At 41.8% G+C, this 23,174-nt stretch overlaps 2 protein-coding genes across 10 annotated transcripts; one reads left to right on the top strand and one right to left on the bottom strand.

Annotated features, from left to right (window-relative positions):
* Positions 1-15,242, bottom strand: si:dkeyp-97a10.2 (uncharacterized). 8 transcript variants are annotated; one of them, XM_056381106.1, is made up of 6 exons: positions 6,241-6,543; positions 5,686-5,745; positions 3,798-4,163; positions 2,401-2,640; positions 785-881; positions 1-469 (listed from the first exon to the last, which is right to left on the bottom strand). In XM_056381106.1, the coding sequence occupies exons 2-6, from the start codon at positions 5,735-5,737 to the stop codon at positions 409-411; spliced, it is 816 nt and encodes a 271-aa protein (XP_056237081.1). In that variant the 5' UTR covers positions 5,738-5,745; positions 6,241-6,543; the 3' UTR covers positions 1-408. The 8 variants fall into 8 exon arrangements, with proteins under 8 accessions (XP_056237081.1, XP_056237077.1, XP_056237079.1 ...); XM_056381102.1 differs by lacking the exon at positions 6,241-6,543 and adding an exon at positions 15,103-15,242 and having other exon boundaries at positions 1-881; XM_056381104.1 differs by lacking the exon at positions 6,241-6,543 and adding an exon at positions 15,103-15,220 and having other exon boundaries at positions 1-881; positions 5,686-5,742.
* Positions 8,222-20,567, top strand: si:dkeyp-97a10.3 (uncharacterized). 2 transcript variants are annotated; one of them, XM_056381098.1, is made up of 9 exons: positions 8,222-8,606; positions 8,847-8,904; positions 11,933-12,286; positions 13,412-13,678; positions 15,012-15,299; positions 15,683-15,796; positions 15,986-16,047; positions 16,210-18,111; positions 18,537-20,567. In XM_056381098.1, exons 2-9 carry the CDS (start codon positions 8,865-8,867, stop codon positions 18,558-18,560), a joined length of 3,051 nt encoding a protein of 1,016 aa, XP_056237073.1. In that variant the 5' UTR covers positions 8,222-8,606; positions 8,847-8,864; the 3' UTR covers positions 18,561-20,567. The 2 variants fall into 2 exon arrangements, with proteins under 2 accessions (XP_056237073.1, XP_056237072.1); XM_056381097.1 differs by having other exon boundaries at positions 8,223-8,606; positions 18,531-20,567.
* The last annotated feature ends 2,607 nt before the right edge of the window (positions 20,568-23,174 follow it).

Below are 23,174 nucleotides of genomic sequence, written 5' to 3'. Positions count from 1 at the left end.
TGAAACGGTCTTCTTAAGATTTATTCAAGTGAATTGTTGAATTAGTAATTTTCTGTCACAGTTTGTGTGGGGATTTTATTACGAAGACAATACAGTACATTAAAATACATTGCAAAGTTGATACAAGCTTACAAAATGATCATTGTTTTTACTGTTAAATACACAGTGTCAGGTGCAGCCCAGCAGGAGGCAGTGTACAGACACTGCCGGCACTTCAAGATGAATATCCATTTTTAGATATTTTTTATTTGCCAGCAAGCAGTTCACTCTTCACATTGTTCCACTGCAGTGTAAGGTCATACTGCTCACAGGACAGGAAGTCCCTCCCTCATAGTCAAGTCCATTCACCGTTCTCCTCTCGTAGACCTCTGAATAACAAAAAATGAAGCCCTGGACCTTTTTCTTTTTTTAGATGGAAGCATCCAAAGGTTCGTGCAGTCTCTCTCTTCTGTAACTGTGCCTGTGTTTCCTGAAAAGAAACCAAGAGATAAATTTAGACCAAACAGCACTGACAAACCATACACTGGCTTGAGCTGACTGTGATTGTTGTATTGTCAGCAGACACACCCTGGCCTGTCATACTCCATGTGTGTCATATATCATGTGGGAGGACTCTATAGCTTCTCACTGTTTTCACTTTGTACCCTCATTTTTCTCTCTCTCCTTTCTAAAGGAGCTACTCCCCTGTGTCTTATTTTCTCTCAGTGTATGGTTTTATGATCAGAGCATAGCCTGAAATGAGATTTGTGACTGTGCCTGCCGCTGTCTATGTGCATTACTGTACCACCACAGCAGAAATGCCAGCACTCCTCCAAACAGCAGCAGGAGGACGAGACACACTATAGCTGCCGTCGTTCCTCTGCCCTCTGTCTCACACGGTGCTGTCGAGTAGGAAAAAGAAGATGATGAGATGAGGGGGAGAAATAAAAAATAAAATAAAAACAAGTCATCTGACATGGCTGCTCTTAAAGGCCAGAGAGGTCCACTGCAAAACGTCTGCACAGTCACTTATACTGACTCTAAGAGCACAAGCTAACAGGAGGTATCCTGAAATACCCTGAGTGTCTTCGGATCATCACGCCTCTTGGCAGATACGAAGAACTGCATTTGTCTTGCCTGTTTAGCAGCAGGAGCGGTAGTGGTGGTAGTGATTTATTGATCGCACTGTGGAAAATCCTTTATCACTGAAACACCACCAGTGATACAATACACAGAACAAAGTGCAATCAGGACACGGCTCAGGTAGACACAAGCCATGGTATAAAGGAGTCTGATGAGCTGACTTTAAATAAGATGTCAGTAGGCACAGCCACCTTTTCATCCTATCGACTGTTGTCATGATCTCATAATTGAAGTATTTGGCTCCTTTTTATGTCAGTAAATGTAGTGACACAGCAGTTTAAAGTACTTTATTAGTACAGGTCTTTTCACTTGGTACAAATATGGAACTATTGTTTGCAAAATGAACTTAATCTATCAAACTTTAAACTTCTCATGAAGTGTGAATGTAGAATGTTCCCTTTGAAAATATCATATTTATTATTAATGGGTCATTATTACTGATGCATTAAGGTGCATCGAGCATTTGTTAATGAGTAGATTCTAACTACTTCACATACAGCTGGGTAGTTAAATCCTTCACCAATCATGCATGTTTGATTTGCATGCATTTTTTTAAGGCTGCTCATATATTTTGTATGTAAAACTGTAATGTGCAAAGCTGTCAGATAAATGTGAAATGAAGTAAAAAGTACAATATTTTATTCTGGAATTTCTTGGTTGTGTAGCAGCAGCATAAAATAGATTTTTTTACATAAAGTACAAAGGTGTACCTGATGTTTTTTTTGGCTACTTGGAACATCACAACAAGCTGTACGCACAACACTGACATGTTGATATGGTGAAGTTGTTTGAAAACAGTTTCCTATTCCTATTTACACATCCAGCAGACAGGGAGCAACCTTATCATTTATTTGGAGTTCTGTTTCTGGCCACCAAGATTCAGTCTCCACCAGGAAGGTGAAGGGAAATATCAGGCCCTGTAGCTGCTAAATTCTCCGCTATGTCCACCACCTAGTGGCTAACTCTGTATGTCTGCTGTTTGGTGATAGCAGGCCAGAGCTTTTCACCTGACTGTGTCTGGAAGCAACACTGATGTATGTTGGGGCCATAAACCAAAACAATGAGCTGAAAGATGCTAAAACGCTGTAGAGCTGATGGAAAATACAAAGTCAGGTGGCCATAGTTATTTTTTCCATTGTTAATATTAATTTGTGTATCTTTAAGAAAGGTAAATAATACAGCAAATGCACTTTGCAAATCTCTGCAAACTGCACACAGGCCATACATTTCCAAGCACAATGTTAGAGGCACAGACAAACAACAGTGTCAAAATCCTACCTGCAGTGTAGGTGGCAGAACTGTAACCCAGTTTGTTGCTAACCACACAGGTGAAGTGGCCACATATAGGGGTCATGGTCACTGACAATGTCGCTCCATCTGGTGAGACATTTCCTACAGTCTTGGTGATGGTGGCTCTCTCGTGGAGCCAGTAGAAGCGTGGGTCCGTCCCCCAGGCCTCGCCGCAAACCAGTGAGGAGTGAGACACATTGATGCTGACGGACACGTGGTTCACCGCCTCTGGAAAGGTAGAAGAACAGAGTGTGAAAATGGGTGACAACCATGGAGGTAAAAATGTATAGCTGGATAGAAACAAGGGGAGATATGAAGTGTTCAGCTGTAGGCGTCGATCTATTATAAAATGAGAATAATGGCACATGGCCGTCCGAGAGGGTCTAAGACAGAGAATCATGGGAGATGTTTAATGCTGTCAGGAGAAACTGGCTCAGTTTCACAGACTATAATGGGACCGGAGAGTGAGGCCTAATGTCGGAGAATGGGATGATGGAAAACCCTGAAAGCTGAGAGAGCAGATGTAGAGAAGAGTGGAGCTGATGAATTGATACCGTTAGAGCAGACAGATGAGAGTAAAAGCAAAGAAGCTTTTGACGGAAAACTAGAAAGCTACAGTGAGACCGAAATCATCTAGGAGCACAGAAACAAAGAGAGAGACCCACAAAGCGGTGCCCATAGGCAAATTTCATTTCATTATTAAATGAGACAACCGCCATCAGAAAGAAACAATGCCTGCTGGCGTGAAATTAAAGCACATTCATAAAACCATTGGTAATTGTTGGAGTTAACTCTCCAAAGGTCAGCTGAAGATCATTTGAAATATTTCTGCTTTCATATCATTACCCTGAGATGTATGTTTATGAGACTTCTTCTTTTTTTAATTTATTTTTAACATAAACTGCTGTTGTAAAAATTAAAACAAGACTATGTAATGCTGCTCCGGAGCAGCTGCTAAATGGACTTTGTGGTTGTTTTTATCAGCAAAGAAATACAGTCGAAAATTGATTTGAGATAGAGAAAACATGCAAATCCTTCAAATGTCGGTCACTTAACACTCCATTTTTAGCTTGAACACACCTTCAGAAAAGTCCATTCACTGTGACGGGGGTGTGGTATACCAGGGAACATCATAGATCTTTTACAGAGTTGTATTTTTCAGCCTACAGGAGAGTAAGGGAAGGAAGTAACGTCTGTAGAATTGGACCAGGATCAGTTGAATACTGATAAAGTATTGACTCAAGTTCTTTAAAATGATTATTCAATTATTGAAATTGATTGATTTTTAACTACCCTATCAATTGAGTAATTGTTTCAGCATCATCTGCAATGTGCACAAGAGACTTCACAGTAAATTCCTTCACATGCCGTGCATCATACTGTACCATATTCCCTGACAATGCATTGTGCAGGGGTCTTGGCTCCTGTGTGATCCGTCACAGTCACAGTGTACACACCGCCGTCCGCTCTGCTGTATTCATTAATCTGAAGTGTCGTTTCCTGCTGCTCCACGTTCACACGGACCTTTGGCCTCGTGCCAACACACTTGAAGCTGTTGCCAGGGCAGGTAGCCAGTGTCACTCTCGTGGGGGCTATTCCAGTTTCGGGCTCCCGTTCCCAGGTTACCGTGGAGACCTCCTCCAGGGGTCCGTGCTCTATCCGGGCCTTCAGAACCAGAGCGGAGCCGGGGATTACATGCACAGGCTGCTCACTGAGGATGTGCACTGACATACACTGGAGGCCACATGGCACTGAGGGCAGAGAGTGGACCATTTCTGTGTTACTTCATGCTCATCAGTGTCTGGTGCTTAAACTCACCTGCCTCATACAGTATGTTTTCCTGTTCTGCTGGCCACGATGACCCAAAGTATTTCATATTCATCAGTTTTGACCTTTTAGGGTTTGCACTGCATTTGGGCAGAACGGGAAGCTAATAAAACAAACAGTGGCATAATACTTCATCTCCGTCCTCAGTATGTGCTTTATGAATATGTATGGCTGCTTTCTGTCAAACAATGTCAAGCGATGATTTATAGTGCACAACAGCCATGCCTAATGTGATATCCATCAAACCACATCAATATCCTAAAATCTGTGTCACAACTGCAGTGGACCTGGTAAGCCTGTGTGCATTTACCTCAAGGAGTATTAATCATGTGTCTTAACTTGATAGGCAAAGGATGGAGGAGATGTAAATAATGCAAATGTGGCCATCAATGCAAACAGCAGTTTACAGCAGTTCTTTTGCATGTGTGTCAGAGTGCTCTCGGAGATTTGAAGGATAGCTTCACAATTTTGCAAATCTATCTTTAAACAGTAGTCAGGTGCCCATGTGTACAGTGAAATCATTTGTTATGACCACTATAAGAACCTTTCCTAATGCACTTTCAGTGAAGTGAACAGTCCTGGCAAAAGACTTCTTGTCTTCTTGTTAAAAAACAACCCCATAGGTTGTCTGTGCAGGCAGCTTGTTCTAAGCCATAGTTACGCTGATGGGACTTTCACACAGTGATTGCTGTTCATTTCCTGTGTGAAACATATAGTCAACTTGTTTCTTCTCATCATGACTGGTCTACGTGCTTTAACGTTTGTTTATTATTGTCACCATGATGACAAAGGTCCTTTAATCTTAATGAAGTTTTTACTCTAACCCAAACTGTGATCTTTCCCTAAACCTAACCAAGTAATTATGATGCCTGAAGTTAACCAACCTGTTACCACAAACTTATTCTTGTTGCCATGATGACGAAGGCCCTGCTGGTACACGCCTACGGGTTGTATCCGAGGGTACGGACAAACGACCTATATGGTTGTTTCGGTTGGATGACTGGTTGGTCTTTACTAAGGCTTCAGCAGTCTGTGTTAGACAAATCAATTGGATATCTCCTAGAGTTACAGCCAAATTCCCTTTAGTGTCTCTGCACAAAGTGTTTCCTTGTTGAGCTGCAGTGGAAGGATAGACACAAAGAGGCCATTTGTACTAAAAAGGCTGTAACTTTAGAAGATATCCACTTGATTTGTCTAACTCAGACTGCTGAAGCCCTGCATTACCTTCGGATAAACTCTTGAATGTATTCCTGCACAAAATAAGGACTGTGGATTTTGTCCCCCCACCCCTTATACTGAAAGCACAGGAGGAAAGATTACAGCAGGCGAAACCTGCTTTAGCGTTCCATGGGCAACTGACTGTTGTCTTAAGACTGACTTCATATTTTATTTTATTCGTTTTTCACTAAAAATCATTAGGATGGTGCCGACAACAAAAAGTCTTACTTAAGAGAAGCAGCAGGGCAACTCTCCAGCACAGGAAATTCTGTCGATCCATAACACCTGCTGATGTAGAGAGAGAACAGAGAGAGGAATTTGTCCATGACCTCAGCAACAGCACACCATTTCCTCTGTACTCATGCAACAGGGGTGCCACCATAGCAAGACTAATAACACCACCTCCAAAGAAAATGCGAAATTAGAGTGAGAGCAACAAACAATTAAAGCAGCATGTACCTCTATTAAAAATGTAATCCAAATGGTTGGGGTATTCTTTTTTTTGTTCTTAATTTATTTGTGAAGTATCCAAAGAAAAACAGTATTGGCACTGCAGACGGCACTAGATTCAGAAGTTGGAACAAAATGAGGACAGGTCTGCTGCCAAAATTAAAATGAACCCCCTCAAGCACAGCTGCTACAAGAAAAAACACAGAGAGAGGAAATACTGATAGCAGCGCAGGAACACAACCCAACCTGCATGCATTAAATATAACCTGGAATTCACCTTGCTGTTTACCTTGAAGTTATCCACATCAAAACCCAGGAGTAGGATTCACGTACCTTTCCAAAGGTGAGGCAAACAATACTGTCGAGCCTGAGCTCCTCCGCTCTGTGTTCACTTTCTCAGAGGTTAAGGTGCAATGCGACTCAATCAGCGAGTAGATTTATGGCCCAAAATAAAACAATATCTTCAAAGCAATTGCCATCGAGAAATAATCTAGTTACAGATGAGAGTTCCAGATCTACAGCTGTTACAGCAAACAACATCAAACAGATGTGAAGCTAAAATGTTTGTGGACCTTCTTCTTCTCTCTCTGGCCTTTTGTGTCTGCCTGTCAGGTCCAGTCAGTGAGTCACGTATAGGCGTCACCTTATTTTCAAGCAGTTTCCTCCCCCCCCTCCAACTCCCCCCTCTCTTTCCTGTACAGTAGAGGGTTCTTTCTGCTTTGTGTTTTAAATAAGTGAACTTTCCATTGTAAAATCCCCCCCCCCCCCCATCCTTTCTCTGACCTGTGTCCGAGCACATGCTCCCACAACAATACAACATGTTTGATTTTGGATTTTCACACCACTGTTTTTGCACTGTTAGTAAACAGATATAAAAGAGATAAAATGCAATGGTATTCTTTTGAAGGGAAACCAATGACAATGTTGGAACTGAGTCTTATGAAACAGGCTTTGTACTGCAGATTTCTTATCCAGCATGAACACCATTTGCCCTAAAGACACTATACTTTGTCTTGGCTTTGGAATGTAAAGATGAGCTAATATATGAATTACTCTATTCCAATTGTTTTCACGAATTGTTCCTCGCATGCAACTGAGAGACATCTCCAAGCATGTAAAGGGGAATGCCAATGATTTTACTCTCTTTCCCCTGGGAGAGTTTGGTTGGTCTGTGTGAAGTTGGAGAGAAGACCCTTAAATTCAAAGTCTGCTTCATTAACAGTGAATCCGGTGCTGATTTAATGGAGTCATATTGGAATTAAGGTCATGTTGTGGCCTTTTCCAGCACATATAAATCTGAATTTAAGCATCAGCTGGTGGCAAGAACAGGGAAGAAAAATCTCCCATCAAACAAGATGATGTAATAAGATCAAAAGCTCCAGAACAGCTACTAAATAGCCTTGAGATGAGATTGTTTTGTCAGCTGAAGACCTATTTTACTCTACTAGAGCAGTGAAACATAATGACATCAGTTATTTCAGGCTTAGCTCTGCAGTTTTTCACTTTAGGAAATGCATCCTGGGGCTCAGATATAAAAGGTGATTTAAAACTGATTATAAATCCATTTGTATTTGCAGAGGGGTTGTGAATAATCATGGGAATAACAGCTGTGGCTCCCTCCGAGTCTTTTGTCTAGAGAAGAGTGCTGTTAGCTGGGATTAGCCAGTGGGTGGCACTAATACATCAGCTGAAAAAAATCAACACTTTGCCCTCGTATTGGCCTCTTTTCCTTTTTTTTTTTCATAAATCAACATATGCTTCTGGTTCCATATGCAAAATAATTAGTGTCTGCTTTTGCTTCACATTTATCCATATCATTGCAGTGAACAAATTAAGAAAAGAAAGGAAGGCATAATGTTATTACCTCCATACAATTTTATCAGCCAATTCATCAGATCATAACTTCCGTGTTACACGTGAGGAGTGATAATATAAATGACCATGAATTATGAATGTCCAAAGGGCAACAATAACCATTAAGAGAAAATAAAATTATTATATCCTCTGAAAAGTGATATGGTTTCTGTTATCAGTGTGGCACTATCTCATTCGCTCATCAATATGAATTTCATTAATCTAAAACCCTTTCAACAAAACTGAAACATAAGAAAAATGAGTTTAAACCCATTACATTTATCTATGTATTTATGTAACCAATTACATTACATTCATGAACATGTTTTTGTCATATGTGGACTGTAAAATATCGAATACTGTAAGATTTACTTTTCGTATTTACTCCTTGATTCTTAATGTTATCATTCAACGTATCATATCAACATGTCAACGCTATAGTGGACAGAAACAATGCACATCTATTAAAGTACTGTACTTAAATACAATTTTGAGGTCCTTGACTTGAGTATTTACATGTTATGCTATTTTAGTTTTCAGTTTTATTTGATTTTAATTAAATTAATACATTTTATTTTGTTAATTTCATCATGCTTTTATGTTAAATCTTAATCTGAAAAGTTTAGTGGAATACAACGTCTACAATATTTCCCTCGTACGGCACAATTTTACCTTGGAACAGTGCTTGCACATATATGGCTGCGGACCCTTTAAGAGAACAGGTGTGTCCTTGAAAGGTAACAGTCAAGGAACAGGAAGTAAACGCTTTAATTAGCAAACACAAGCCAATACGCAGCTATTTTTCGGTACAAAAATGAACGTGACTGCAGGGGAAAAATACTTCGGTGAGTCTTAAAAAGCTGATTCTCTTATCAGTGCTCAGGAGACAATATTTGTCTTTTTGTCAGCTATAAACTGAACTGAATGGTGTGTGTATATATAGCACAGTAATAATAGCAAGGCTCCTGTACAGCCTTTATTGGACAAAGTCTGTTAAAAAAAAAAAACTACTAAAAACTGCTAAGATTTATCAGACTTCATAGCAAAAGTAATTTTGTATATTAAAGAGTTTAATCTCTCCACAGACCGGCCTGACTGACGACATGAGACAACCTTTGCTCCTTATCAGTCTGTCACTGGCAGGTAAAACAATTTGCACTGACAGACACCTCTTCCGTTCAAATGGTTCAAAAAGCTCACAGAAGTCTCTAAAGAGTATCGGTAGAGTCAGTACTGTGGGGGAAAAAAACAGGGCAGGGAAGAGAAGCTGTGGTATTCCAGACACGTGTTTAAAACAATTGCATTTCAAGTAGAAAGCTCGCCTTAACTGCTCTTAAACCTGCGCGGCTGCATTCCCATCTGTGCACTGACTACTGAGTGACGTGATGCCTTCACGGACTCCTCCCTGGCTCCTGCATCTGAGCTTTCAGGCTGACCCAGAATGACTGGGAGATTTTTGTTTCTGTTTGTGTTGTTTTGTTGATAGGGATGGGCGATGCTATCGTTTTAGAATATAATGACAAGCTACACGGCTGTTGTTCATGCATGAACAAAAGGCCTCCTGCCAATACAGGTACTTGGTGGTTGTTCATGAAAATAAAACTTCAACATGGTTATTATTAAGTCCAACTGAACTGGCATTTAAAAACAAATACCATGGCCTGTAACCTGACCATTATGATTCGATAAATAAACACAGGGAAGACAATATCCTGAACTTTTACACTTTCAAAACACGTGTAATACAAAAATATAACAAATATTTCATATAGATGCATAAGTTGAGCCTTAATCAAAAAATAAACATGAAAATTATTTGTGAAGATGATCTGAAGGAGGAATCCTGTGATATGGGTGTTGTTGTGTCTCCAAGGCCTGGTCACCAGCACAACATGCAAAATTTAACTAACGAGGCTGGTGGTGAAGATCAAAACCAACAATGTATTGATTTCTCTAACAAGTATTGTCCATGAAGCCAGAGCCTGATGTGGCTTATTCCTCTATTACAAACATGAGTTTATTTTGAATCGATCCCACATGCCGTAAAAACACTTAAGAAATGCACTGTGGTTCTCATCTGTTTAGGAAAACTACATAAAACCTTTTACATAAAAAATTAAAAACCATATATATTTTTTGTCTTTAATGATTTACGACTCAAGTAGGAACGAATGGGCTTGGAGGATTGACAAGTGGGAAAATGTTGACAGGCTAACACATCGCTGGTTTTGATCTTTCATGCCATTTGTGACATTTATATGTTTGTAGAGATCTTGTATGAGTAGTGTATCTGTTATTGTAGTACCAATTTTTTCCATTCAAAATTTCTTGTTAGGGTTATACTGGTTATACTGGTATGACAGTATTGGATCCATGAAAATGAAAACGATCAAGCAGCAAAGATCTACTTTTGGTGTTTGTGCTGCTGCAGCAAGATGAGCAAAGAAAATAAGCACTGGGAATGTAAATGATATTTTAATTTGTTCATTAACTAAGGGTTGTTGTTCATGCATGAAAGATAATAATTAAAGTAATAATCAGCAACATTTTCATATAATTAAATATTCATTTAGCGGCTGTCTATTGGCAATTGATATTACACAAAAGTGAAACAACCTACACTGTTCGTAAAAAGCTTTTTTTTTCTGTTCTAAACGCCTGCGGTTTGGTAGATGTGTCTCTGACAAGGATCCTTTGGTGCACAAGAAGTTATTTATTTTACATTTCCAGAAACAGCTGTTAGCTTGGAAGAGACGGATTATTAGAATGAACAGTTATACCCATCAGACCCACATTCAGAAACCTGAAGCTCAGCAATGGGAAGTGGAAACTTTTCTGGCTGCCAGTTAATCTCTGTGGTTTACAGTTTTATCATCGGTTAATTTCATTGCACTTATTGTCATGATTTCTGGGCTCCTTGCCATTGTTCATTCAAGGTATCTGCATCTAAATCACTTACACAGTTTTATATTAGCTATAGTAATCAGTTGTAAGATATTCAATTCTTACAGTCATATTTCCAACAGGACATGAAGGTAACTGAAACTGTGCTGCGTCACCCGTGGGTGATCCTCCCTCCTGACTCGATGAGTCTTTATCTTTCTGTCTCTACTGTAAAAGCAACGAGGCCACTGATATTTCCAATCGAGCGCCGAAACACTTGTTGTCTTTAACGCCTCAGTGTGGAAACCTGAACGCAATCCATATAGCTGCTGGCTCTTGTCATTTTATACTTGGCTCCCCTGTGAGAATCGTGTAAAGGCAGTCCAGCGAGACTGATCAAGACCATATTGATTAGAATCACTACAATTCATTGGCCAGAGCGCTCTTGCGTGGTAGCTTTATATGCCAGTAAAAGGGCACTGAAAATTCAGTCTGGGTTTCCCTGCCTTAATCTGTAATACCAACACAAACAAGAGGAAGCACTGGCAGCCAAATACAAAAACAGCAGATTCTTTTTTTTTTTTCCCATCCATCCTCACTCACATACAGATTACAAATGGACAAACAGCATACAACAGTTAAATGCCTGAATGTGTAAAATCAATGGTTCTTTATAACGTTTTTGAAAAATTGCCTATGCACCGCTGATTCTTGAGAAGGGAGACGGCAAATATGATTCTGACACGGCTTATGTTAAGTCAGGCTAACAAAAACACAAAATAGATGTTTAGCTTGGGATCACTTACAATCCAAAAAACATGGTGTGAAATCTGCAAGGAAAAAAAGAGTGTGTGTACCTTACTAATGGGTTTTTACCCCTTGAGCCCAGTCTGTGTGTATCTATAGATTTAGTTCTCTGCAGTGGTGAGAGCAGTATTAATACCTTTCTGGGCCTCAAACAATTATTTAAATGGAACCGTCTGAGAAGTTTAGAGGGGAAACCGCTAACAACTCTTAAACATCTGAAAGGTGACAAGGGGCCCCAACAAGACATTGTTAATTTGTAACGTCTCATAAGATAGAAATGTTTGAACCAGTGGTTTGATCTTTCATAGTACATTGTGTTGTTTATCATGTAAAACCTGCAACTATAGCTGTCAAAATTTACACCTGAAATGTTGTGGAGTAGAAGTATAAAGTAGCATAAAATGGAAAGAGTCAATTAAAGCACTTAATTAAGTAGAAAATGTACTTTTCTGCAACTAATTCTCCTTTTTTTTCTGATTAGTTCTCCTCTCTGCCGACGTGCTGCTCGCTCAGGACCAGGTACAGATCGAGTTCCAGATCGACCCGGTGCTGGTTCAAACTGGTACTGAGATAGTGTTTACAGTGCTGACAGTGCCTCAGGTCCTGTCTGTGACATGGGAGTACCAAGGAGGAGTGGCTCTGGGTCTGTGGGCTGGGGGAAATGCAGTGGTTGATACAGTGCCCCAGTTCCAGGGCAGGGTCACCATCACCGCCACCCAGCTCCGAATCGGAAGCGCCCAGCTCCGGGACGCGGGGAACTACACAGTGAATGTGGTCCCCATTGCTACCACAGGCCTGACTTCTAACTCCAGATCAATACAGCTGAGGGTGTTTGGTAAGAGATAAACAGTGTGCCCGTCAGTTCATTTTAAGAGAGACGAGGAGGGAAGTAGAAGATGGGAGGGCTGGTGGAGTGAGCAGGAAAGGGAGGTTTTGAGTGAAGCGATAATGTTAAGGAGGACCAGAAGGGAGTAAAGAGAGAGGAGAGGGAGGATTTGGGAAGTAAGAGAATTAGTCTGGGAGGTATAATGAAATTAGTGACCCATAGTAGGCGAGGTAAAATTAATGAAAAAGGAGGAGGGGATGAAGCTAGTGGCTCGGGGCTTTATGCTAATCAAAACTCATTTGATATGCGGCGCTCATGCTCTTAGATGTTTGATATTGTAGCATTTTAAATGTAGCGTTACATCTACATTCAGTACATACAGTACTTGCATTCATTTACAGTCAGTACTGTTATAGAGTTTGAACTTGAGCTCAGTGTCTCTCTTTATTTTCAGTCGTCCACCCACGCCACAGGGATGATGTACTCTCTTTCTCATCCCTGTTACCACAAGCAGTATTTGGGGGGGGGGGGTCACATCCTCGTAACTCACAACAGCTAGCTCATGACATTGAACAGGTGAATCCTTGAACAGGACTCTCAACCTCCCACTTACTCACCCAAACTTACTCTGGGAATGAGAAGCAGCTAAAACTCTAAAATATAAAATGCTACTTCTGAGTCACAGGCAAGTGGAAAATCTGCAGAAATGCAAGTGATTGGAGCTATTTAGTAGTTGCTTGAATGTTTGTTTGTTTGCTGTTGCTGCTGTGGTTCTCTCTTAGTCACTGCCTCCTCCTCTGTCCATACGCCCTCTCTTCTCCCTCTCCAATTATTTAACTTAGGCTGCCCGCCAAGAGGCATCTCAGCTACCACTCATACCGTCTGCCCCCTTATTCACCATCTGTGCTTCTATCTGAATCCTGTCCCTTCCCAGCTCTCACTTGCTTTGATTACAACAAATTATCCTCCACAGAATAATAAAACTGCCCTCTATTGTCCTGTCACTCCAACTTTTGAAGTGTGTTCTCTTATACTGTCATGCTCTATACCAACAGTAATAATGCCATTAGATACCTCTCCTGGGTAGTTCTGTATTCTGTTAGAGAAATCTTTATTTTTTTATTCTCCCTGTAGTTCCAGTGGCCGGGGTGAGTCTGGCTGTTCCCTCAGTGGCGGTGGAGGGGAGAAATGTGTCTCTTAGTTGTACATGGACTGCTGGGACAGAGACTACAGTCGAGTGGGGAAAAGGAGGCACAGCCATCACTGCAGACTCCAGGATCACCATCTCAGATGGCTCTCTGGTCATCAACCCCGCCAGACGGGATGATACCGGGGAGTACACATGTATCGTCAGCAACCTTGTCAGCGCCCAAACTGCCACAGAGAGGCTCACTGTCTTCTGTGAGTTTACACTGATCAAGACAAGTGGCAGCTAATCTGCTGTAGTCACTGCAAATAACAGTAGCTTATCTGCTTATCCATATTGCACTGCATACAGTGTGCTGAATCACACTCAGATTGCACAGGACATTCTTCCATAAGCTTATTGTGCTGCTTCTGTCTTCATCACATAATTAATTCTAATGTGACAGTCTTACAGTAATATGCTGCAATGACTACCCTCCGCATTCCTGTTCTCTAACATCTAACAGTGCACATTTGCACTTAAGCCAATGTATGGCAACTTAGAGAAAGTGAGAATAGATTGAATCTGAGCTATCACCCTCACGGGGGATGTTGCAGTACTGCTTTCTGATTAAAAGTCATAAAAATAGAGGTGCAGCTAATGATTATTTTTCTTATTGGTTCATCTCCAGATATTTTCAGTCTATGTACTCTGAGAAAATAGTGTAAAATACCACTTTCCCAGAAGCTAAACCGACATTTTGAAATGTCATGTTTTGTATGATCAACAGCTCAATACTTAGAGACATTTAATTTACAATAATATGAAACAGAGCCACAAATCTGCACGTTTGAGAAGTTAGACAAAGCTAGTATTTAGCGTTTTTGCTTGATGAATGATTTATTATTACGATTAATTTGAAATTAATTGAATGACAATCATCAATTAATAAATTACACATTGTTTTGTTGACCAGCCATTTTTGAGAAATATGCTTATTTGGTTAAATGGTCTGTTTAATATGAAGCTGGAGCCAGCAGCCTGTTAGCTTAGTTTAGCTTAGCTTGGCTTAGCATAAAGACTGGAAACAGGGGAAACAACCAGCCTTCCTCCAGCACTTGTAAAGCTCGGAAAATGATTATGTAATATTTAAAATTTTGAATCCATCCAAAAACTAAAGTGTAAAAACAAGTTGTGGTTTTACACGGGGTTATGTGCTAGACTGTTTCTTGAGTGAGCACATTGACTTGTAGTCACATTGAGGTTGCCAGGCAACCAGCGGAGACTCCAGGTACTATAGTCAGTGAATAAGCTTATTTCCCAAATGTCGAACCATTCCTATTAGGAATCTGTTTTACTTTTTATTGCCATATATAGCCTGAAATGAGAGTCTTTTTTAGGGGTAGTATGTAAATTCTGTGTTGAACAGCAGGCTGCAGTAACTCGAAGTGTTTCCTCTTTTACTTTCTTCAGCCTCTGTGCAGGATGTTGAATGCACAATGTCCCTCGTGTATAATGTGTGTGTTCGAATCAGATTTTCCTTGTTGTACTTGAGCACCAAATGTTTTTGATGGTGATAATGATGTCCTCTGCTCATCACCAAACCAGATGGCCCGGACACCCCTGTACTGACCAAGGAAACCCCAAAAGAGTGTGTCGGTGGAGGGGATGTATTGTTGGGACAGACGGCGCGCCTCACCTGCGATTCTGACTCGCTGCCCCCTGCCCTCTTCTCATGGCAACGTGATGGGCAGACTGTAGCATCGGGCCAGCCGGGCAGCGGGGTGCTCATCCTTCAGACTTTCTCAACCAATCAGAGTGGCCGGTACGTCTGCACGGCCAGAAACAGCATCACTGGAGGCACATCGGAGCAGGGGACAGACTTGGCCATCGTGGGTGAGTTATGGTGGACGCTGACCTCCTTGTGACTGATAATGATGACGGTTGGTTTTGGACTCCGTCCCTGTATCTGTCTTCGCGACAGGAGAGGGACAGAAAGTATCCTGGGAGATTGATCTGGTGGGAATGTGGTCAAAGTCATTCAGTGACTTACACACACACACACACACACACACACACACACACACACACACACACACACACCAACTTTCCTCTCTTTATTTTCATTTCTTTCTCTCCCTCTCTCTCTGCTGTACTTCATCATCTTCCCTCTTCGCCTCTATCTTTTTTTTTTTTCTTTTTCTCCTCTTGTCTGTCTGAGCTCTAGACTCATTATCTTTATTAATTCTGCCCCTTTGACACCATTCTTTCTATTTCAGACACGTGTCTGAACGTAGGGGAAGTGGTGGGGATCGTGATTGGAAGTTTGCTGCTGATCATAATCATTGTGCTCCTCATCCTGCTCATTGTTTTTCTCTTGCGAAGGAGGAGGGGTAAGTCTGTTTTCTCGATCATGGTCATTTTGTTTGTCCACTTTTCATTTAATTGTACATTATTTTGAGTCAAACACTTTGTAAAAGGATGTTTTAAGGATCTCTATGTCCATTTGTGCTTTCCATAATAGCTCAGCCACCTTTTCTTGCACTTAAGTGTTATTTTGTTTGCTATTTCTATTACTACAGGTCACTCAGGACGAAGGGATGCTCTGGTTTATCCGAAGACAAACCGAAATCCCCATCTTATAGTAAGCCACTATAGCAGTTTGCATATGATTCACCATTGATTTTGTCTTTATCTTGTCCATGTGATGATACTTGAGGGCTTTCCACAAATTAATACCTCTATTCCATCTTTCTTCTGCTGTCTCTTCTCACCCTACCCTCATTTTTCATTTGCTCCCATTAAGCCTCCAGATCCACAACCTAATGGTGCAAGGGAATTGGGCCAAGGTCCCCACCCCACCCTCTATCACACACACACCCGCCAACCTGACCGCCTATACACCGCTGCGCGTGAAAACAGTGGCAACCAACAGGCACTGCCACTGAACGGCCTGCATATCTCTGACACACACCAACACAATGATCATACCCACACAAATGGAGTCCGACACAATGCTATTCAGAACACCAATTCATACCCGCACAATGGCATTGACAACCCGGCTTTCACACACACTGATGCTCAGAATGCAAACACACTCACAAACACACAGCGGCAAAACTCTAACATTCTCATACAGGCAGGCACTGCCCAGGGCGGCACCCAACCTCCGGCGGTCCACGTCAGCCTTAACACACTGCCACAAACTGCCCAGCATAACAACAATGCACATATGCCCACCATTCATGTCAATCTTAACTCATACCCAGCCAACGGCCAACTGACTCAGCAAGACAGCTTATTTCCTCTTACCAACACAGCTAATGTCAACGCTTCACAAACCCAACAAAACCTGCCACATACAGAGCAATCAAGTCCCAGAATGCAAAGTGGGCAATCCTACCCTAGTGACTCCCGAGTGAATGGTCACATAGACGCAGCTCAGCCTGGACTTATACCAACTGGATACACACATTTTAACAGTAATAACATTTCCCAGCGAAATGCAGACACACAGACCTACCAGCAGGACACAGGCCATCACAGCCGCTCTGACAGAAACTCAGAAAGACATGATGCCACTCCGCGCTCCACCCGTCGACAGGTGCCATGGGATCGCCTCCGAGGGACACCGTCGTATCCTGGTATGCATCAAAGAGGACAATCATCACCTGAGATCCCCTCTGACACTACAGACTACACTGCCTATCCTCCCATGCCAGAGGCAAGAACGCCAAACAGATCTCAGGCTCCACCTCAGAGCCAAAACACTTTGTGGAGCAGAGCTCCAACCAGACAAGAGGCACCATCAGTGCACAGACAGTCGCAAAGCCGTTCAGCTGATCTTCGAAGCCCAAACACTCGCAATGTAACACAGCTTGAGGCTGCACACAACACACACAGAAGCCCCCGCACACAAAGGGAGAGTGCTCAGCGAGACATCAGAGATCCGCCTCGTAGCCAGACCGCCCCCAGGCAGGAAGCCACACACAGCAATAGCCCCCAGGCGCTGCCTCTCATGAGCCAGCAGGCCTCTGTAGGACACTCTACCATGTCACAAAGACCCACAACACAACAGGGACTGACTGCACCACAGGGTGCAGATACAAGAGTTTTGGCTGATCCTAATCACCTTCCACAGGCACACATGGCCCACCAACATAGAGCAGCACCGATCCAAACACCACCACAAGGTCTGGGCATGCAGTCACAGCCTGTCATACATGGTGCCAATCACACTAGCCAAGGAGGCACAGTTCCAGTCCCATACCATTCTGCCCAGCCTAATTCCAGTAACCTAACCCAGGCCGCACTTAAATCCCACACTGAGAATGCGCAAGTATTTCAGAGTCGGAAACAACAGACCCAGGCTGCCCTGCTTCACCCAGGACCGAAGGCTCAAGCTCCTGCCGCTGGGGCTCAGCATCCACCAATTCCTCCTCCTGTTATACCCCTCGCACAGTTCCAGACCCTCCCCAAGACGCACACTCAACACAAATCCCCAACTAGACGTCCTCACCCCGCCAGGCCCCCCGTCAACATACCAGTGGCTCAACGAAACCTACAACAGCGGACCAATGCGCATCGCCATCCTGGAAATGGCCATGTGCATGCCGGTGCACACAGGCATGCCCATGCCCATGGCCACACCCACACCCATGCCCACGGCCACGGGCACCCGGCCCACTTCACCAACCCACGACAGGTGAGTGAGACACAGCATGAGAGTTTGAAACTGCAGCCAACAGGTACCATATGTTTGCTGATTAAACAGATTTCCAACACATGGTTCTCTCTCAGATGTACACTTGCAGCTGTCATTTCATGTCATGCTTCCTGTTTACTTCCATGTGTGCAGTGTTGTAGGCCCACTTCTACCTGTACTGTCTCCTCAACAGTTTGTGCTTCTGTCTGCAGTAGGCATTGCTTGAAGGATGCTTGACAGCGCCCTTTAACTGGATGTTGCATTTTTATGATTGGCAGTCGTCCCTTTGCCATAAAAATGTATTTAGTCTTGAGTGTTTGTGACACTGTGGCAGTTTTTTAAAAGTAGCATTGTGTGTCTGAGGCTCTGCTTCTTCTCAGTGACATGTTGGCAATGAAGGGGTTGTTGTGTCTTTCCAGCAACAGGCTCACAGAGGGAGACCAAGATGATGACAGATGTCAGCAGACTACACTCTAGAACCGTCCCACATCCACTGACACGAACAAACAGCTGACAGACATGATCCAATATACCACCAAGCAAGACTGACTGCGTAAGGTTCTGCACTCAGAAAAGCTGTCACGCCATGGTATCTCATTACTAAAGTCATTGTTTTTTGTTAAAGAAATGAATGTGTCTTCCATGGGGATGATAAAATATAACTTTTTTAAATTCAGTCCTGCTTGACAAATCATCTCTAAGATGAAGGCTTAATCTGCCCTTTTTCTAAATATTTACCAGTATGCCAAATGATACATGAAGGATTTTCACAGAAAATGTTCTTCCGTCAACAACACCTCTCTCCAAACACACACAGACCCGGACCCACATGTATTGTACTGTTTGTGTTTTCTGGAGCGCTGGTCGAGCTTCAAACTTTGCCAAGAGCCTGCCCAGAGAAGACAAGTTCAGTGATCCATAGCTCCTGACCAAGCTCACGTCCACTCATGCATTCCTCATGAAAACTGAACAACCCTACCTTGACAAAATGCTCTTGAGGTGCTTGCATGAATATCTGTGTCTTAGGAAGGTCTAATAGTGACAAACAGTAAAGTAAATGAGAAGGGGACCCTGCACAAGACGGCCTTGACCCTTAGGAGCAGTGACAATTATGAAATAAGAAATTAGCCGTAGGGGGCTGGTCTTAATCTACGTGGAACTATTTATTTTGCACCCTCTGTTTACAGATGCCTCTTACTTCACTTCTCAATTAAGGAGATTCGCCTCAGTGCCGCTCGGAAGTAATGCTCAGCTAACTATGAAGGGGATACGACGAATGGATGGCGCTTATTAATTAGATGCTTTTATGTGACTTAAATGACTTGGAAAATAATCACACCCGCGTATGAATGAAGGCTTCACAAAGACCTGAGCTGCCATGCTTTCTGCTGAAAAAGCACAGTGTTGCAATTTGCTTTTCTTCACTGGGTCATGGACAGCACATTAAAAATGATTGGACGTCATTCTTACTTTTCAGATTATGTATTAATTGGTTTATAATGTTTTTTTTTTGTACTCAGGGGTGTACTTGTGGAAATTGGTTATTTAGTTTGCACCAAGTGATATCAATGCTATTGTCATTAATTATGATCAAATTCATCTGTACTTTAAAAAATAACGCTGGTGATAGTCTATATTTTTCTTATAGTCAATGTCCCATGTCAAAAAAAAAACTAACCACGAACCGATTGTACTCACAAGTATTGTGTGTGTAGCCAAACTCATTCTAATGTGCTATAGACAAGAGCTCCACTGTTGTCCAGATACTAATAAAAACAGATTAATCAGCCAGACTGTTGTACTGGGAGACATGGTCCATCATTACGGTAAACATGGTCGCAGCAGTTTGTTTGAGTTAATTGCACATATATCATCATGCTGCTGTAACTACTCACTAGAGCACCAAATGTGTATTAATCCCCCGCTGAAAATAGTCCCAGACAAATGCGCTATTTAATGCTGTGTGAGCAACGTTTCCTAAAAGCTACAGTGCCCAGCTGTTTCTGGAAATGAATTAGCCCCTTTTGAAAACAAAACTACATATTTGCAACCTGTTTCTGAAGTTTTCAGTTTTCAGTAGAAACAAATAGACGTTGAGAGACGGATTAGAGCCCAGTTGGTTTTTGTCTTTTCATGGGACTTGTTGAGAATTAAAAAAAAGAAAGAAAGAAAGAAAGAATAATCCCTGTCTTTTGATATCAAAATACATATTGAACACATCACATCTGGTGGCCCCAACCTTACATCTGGAGCCTGAGATTTATGTTACTGCCTTGAAAAATTGTGCCGTTTTTTAAAAATTAATGCTTGTAAATAATTTATACAGATGTTGAATATCCATGTGTGATGCTTCAAGCACACTATTATTATTTATCTTTGCTCCTCAGGAAGGGTTTGTACATTGTGTGGGTTTTATGAAATGTTTTATCAGTAACAATAAAGGATTTTTGTCATTATGTGTGTTTTGCATATAACCCGGGCAAAGTCTATTGAACAAAACCATGGAACATTGGGTTGTTATTTCCATCCACAGTGGAAGTCACTTGCCTAGACTATTCACAGCAGGACTTTATTTTACCTCCACTTTCAAAAATGAACATATTTTTTCAAAACATGAGGATCTTTTCATTTTCAGTAGAAAAAAAAAACCTACTCACACATGTTGGCAGTACGTTAGACCACAAAAGCACCTATTTATGCTGGTGTTCCTCTGAATCACAGTGCTGTTTTCAGTCTGGGCATATTTCTGTTCACTCTGTCTATAGTGCTAATTATGCATGGCGCCTCTGTACACCAAGCACTGTTGTTGATTCTCCTCAGATAAATCTGTTCCTTCGGTTTGTTGTGGAGGTGCAGAGCGTGTGTTTGGATCACAGCTCCATCAGTCTCCCAATCCCCTGCTCCCACTTGTACGTCACCTCTGATGAACAGTCCTGTGGCTCACTATTGGAGACACTTCACGGTAGTCTAGCACTGTAATGAGTGGAGATGGAGTGCATTTGAGTACCTGCACTAGAAAAGGTTACAGCATTGCCTACCGGTTCCAGATGAAAGCTGTGATTTATGAAAAGTTTGGAGCAGTTTTACAAATGCACCACTTTGTATACTATACTTTGTCTTTGGAGTGAAGTGTGTTGTTTATGGGCTACACAACTGAAATTACAAGGCACTCTGTAGTCTTGAAACACACAACAGCAAACCTCAAACGCTGATGTGGCCACCTTCCCTGGGCCAATTTGCATGTAAATCTGCTCGTGTTGTTTTAGTATTCTGATTTACCGTGATTTACTGTGACTGCTGCAAGTAATTGTAATTGTTTATGCTTCCCTTTGGAGGCATAAATTAAAGGCAAACATAACTGAAGTGCGGTGTGTGCAAATAGGGCATTTTTTGTGTTGATGAATGCACGTTACGGTGTGTGTCAAACTGCAACAGTGAGCCTCCCTGACTCAAGTGTGGAGGGAGCCAGTGTTGATTTCTCTCCGGAGACTGCAGTAGATTTTCTCAGAAAAACTTAATACCACAAGATGGCCAGTATAATTCTAATCCAGTTCTAATTTAAATTCAGTCTAGCTCAGCAGGCTCACATATTCTCATAGATGTGATGGCATTTTGAAATAACAGAGGAGGTGTCATAAGGCCCAGACAGACTTTAGTCCAATTAACAAATATCTCCAAGTGAGTTAAAGATCATGATGTCGCCTTTTTGGCCACATTTGCTCACTGCAGTGATGCCACATTTTCTCCACCGCCAGGGAAAAGAAAGGGGTCAGGCATAGTAGTCCTATCATCACTAAAATGAACTGGTAAATCCTTTGAGATCCACGTGTCCATCCCTGTCAGAGTGTCCTTGAGCAAGACGCCGAACCTCTGCCTCTGTGCACTGACCCCCTTTAGTGAAATTGCACATGAATATGAGTCTCAGAGGGATATGAAATGAAACAAATTTATGATTAAACTTTACACACAAGGGAAACTGAACAAAAAAAAAAAAAAAAACTGAACATTTTAGAGTGTGACAGAATGACCCTGAATTTATAGCTTCAGTCTGCGCCACAGCCATCTATCCATTCATAATGTCCTTGAGCTGGACAGTGAATCCCCAACAGTTCACTAACTGTAAATCGCTCTAGATGGGAGTGTCTAAAATGTAAATCATAAGCTGAAACTGCACTGTGGCAGTCAGGGACTCCATCCCTGCTCATCCCACAAGGGGGAGCCATGTGAGAGGACTTCTGAGGTTATCTATTGATCATTTCCCACCATTTCTTCTCCCCACGGCCTTCACCATCTGTGCAACTTTGATGGTGGCTGCAGAAATTAAAAAACAAGCCATAGGCAAAGTTTTTCTTGTCTTTAGTCCAGCACACAAAAAAAAAACTGTACAACCAAATACTGTGCAGTGACAAGGAAATCCGCAGTTGTCACAGAATTGTTTATGGATGCTTAAAGGTGAACTGCTGCCTTCAGTGATACACATCAAACACAATGGCTTCAAAGAGTTTTGCGTTTTATCGTAATCTTTTGTTGATTCAATTGAGCATATCATATTGTGTTTCATATCTTCACCATGCTTTCTCTTTCAAATAAAGGCAGATTCTTTTACAGATATTTCTCTGTAAAATAAATCAGAGACAATTCTGTGGAGTCCTTGTAGAAAGCATTTCCAATAGATCTTAGATGTCATCTATGGCATTGAAATATAACAGTGAAAAATCTATTTGTCTTTGATACTGTACTGTAGGTGTGGGTATTCACAGATGTTTCCCATTGTTAAGAAACAGAATTTTTAAATGATCAAGCATTTTAGGTTTTACAGTGAAAGTATTAGACATTATCGCTCTCTAGCGTATTGGGCTGTAGTGGAAAAAGGACTTAAAATAAAACCACACATCACACCCACCATAATGGCGCAAAATCTAATTTCTACCAAGTATTTTTCAAGGAAACAGAGGTTCACAGTTTGCGGAAGCTGCCAGATGACAGTACACAGAAATCTTTTGTTAGATGTTCAAAGAGAGAGCAGATTCTTCGAACTGCGGTGCAGATAGTTCTCGTAATTA

Source organism: Seriola aureovittata, chromosome 7, assembly GCF_021018895.1.
Source record: "Seriola aureovittata isolate HTS-2021-v1 ecotype China chromosome 7, ASM2101889v1, whole genome shotgun sequence".
Lineage (NCBI taxonomy): Eukaryota > Metazoa > Chordata > Actinopteri > Carangiformes > Carangidae > Seriola > Seriola aureovittata.
Note: the sequence above shows the minus strand (reverse complement) of the source record. Positions and strands in the feature narration are given on the sequence as shown.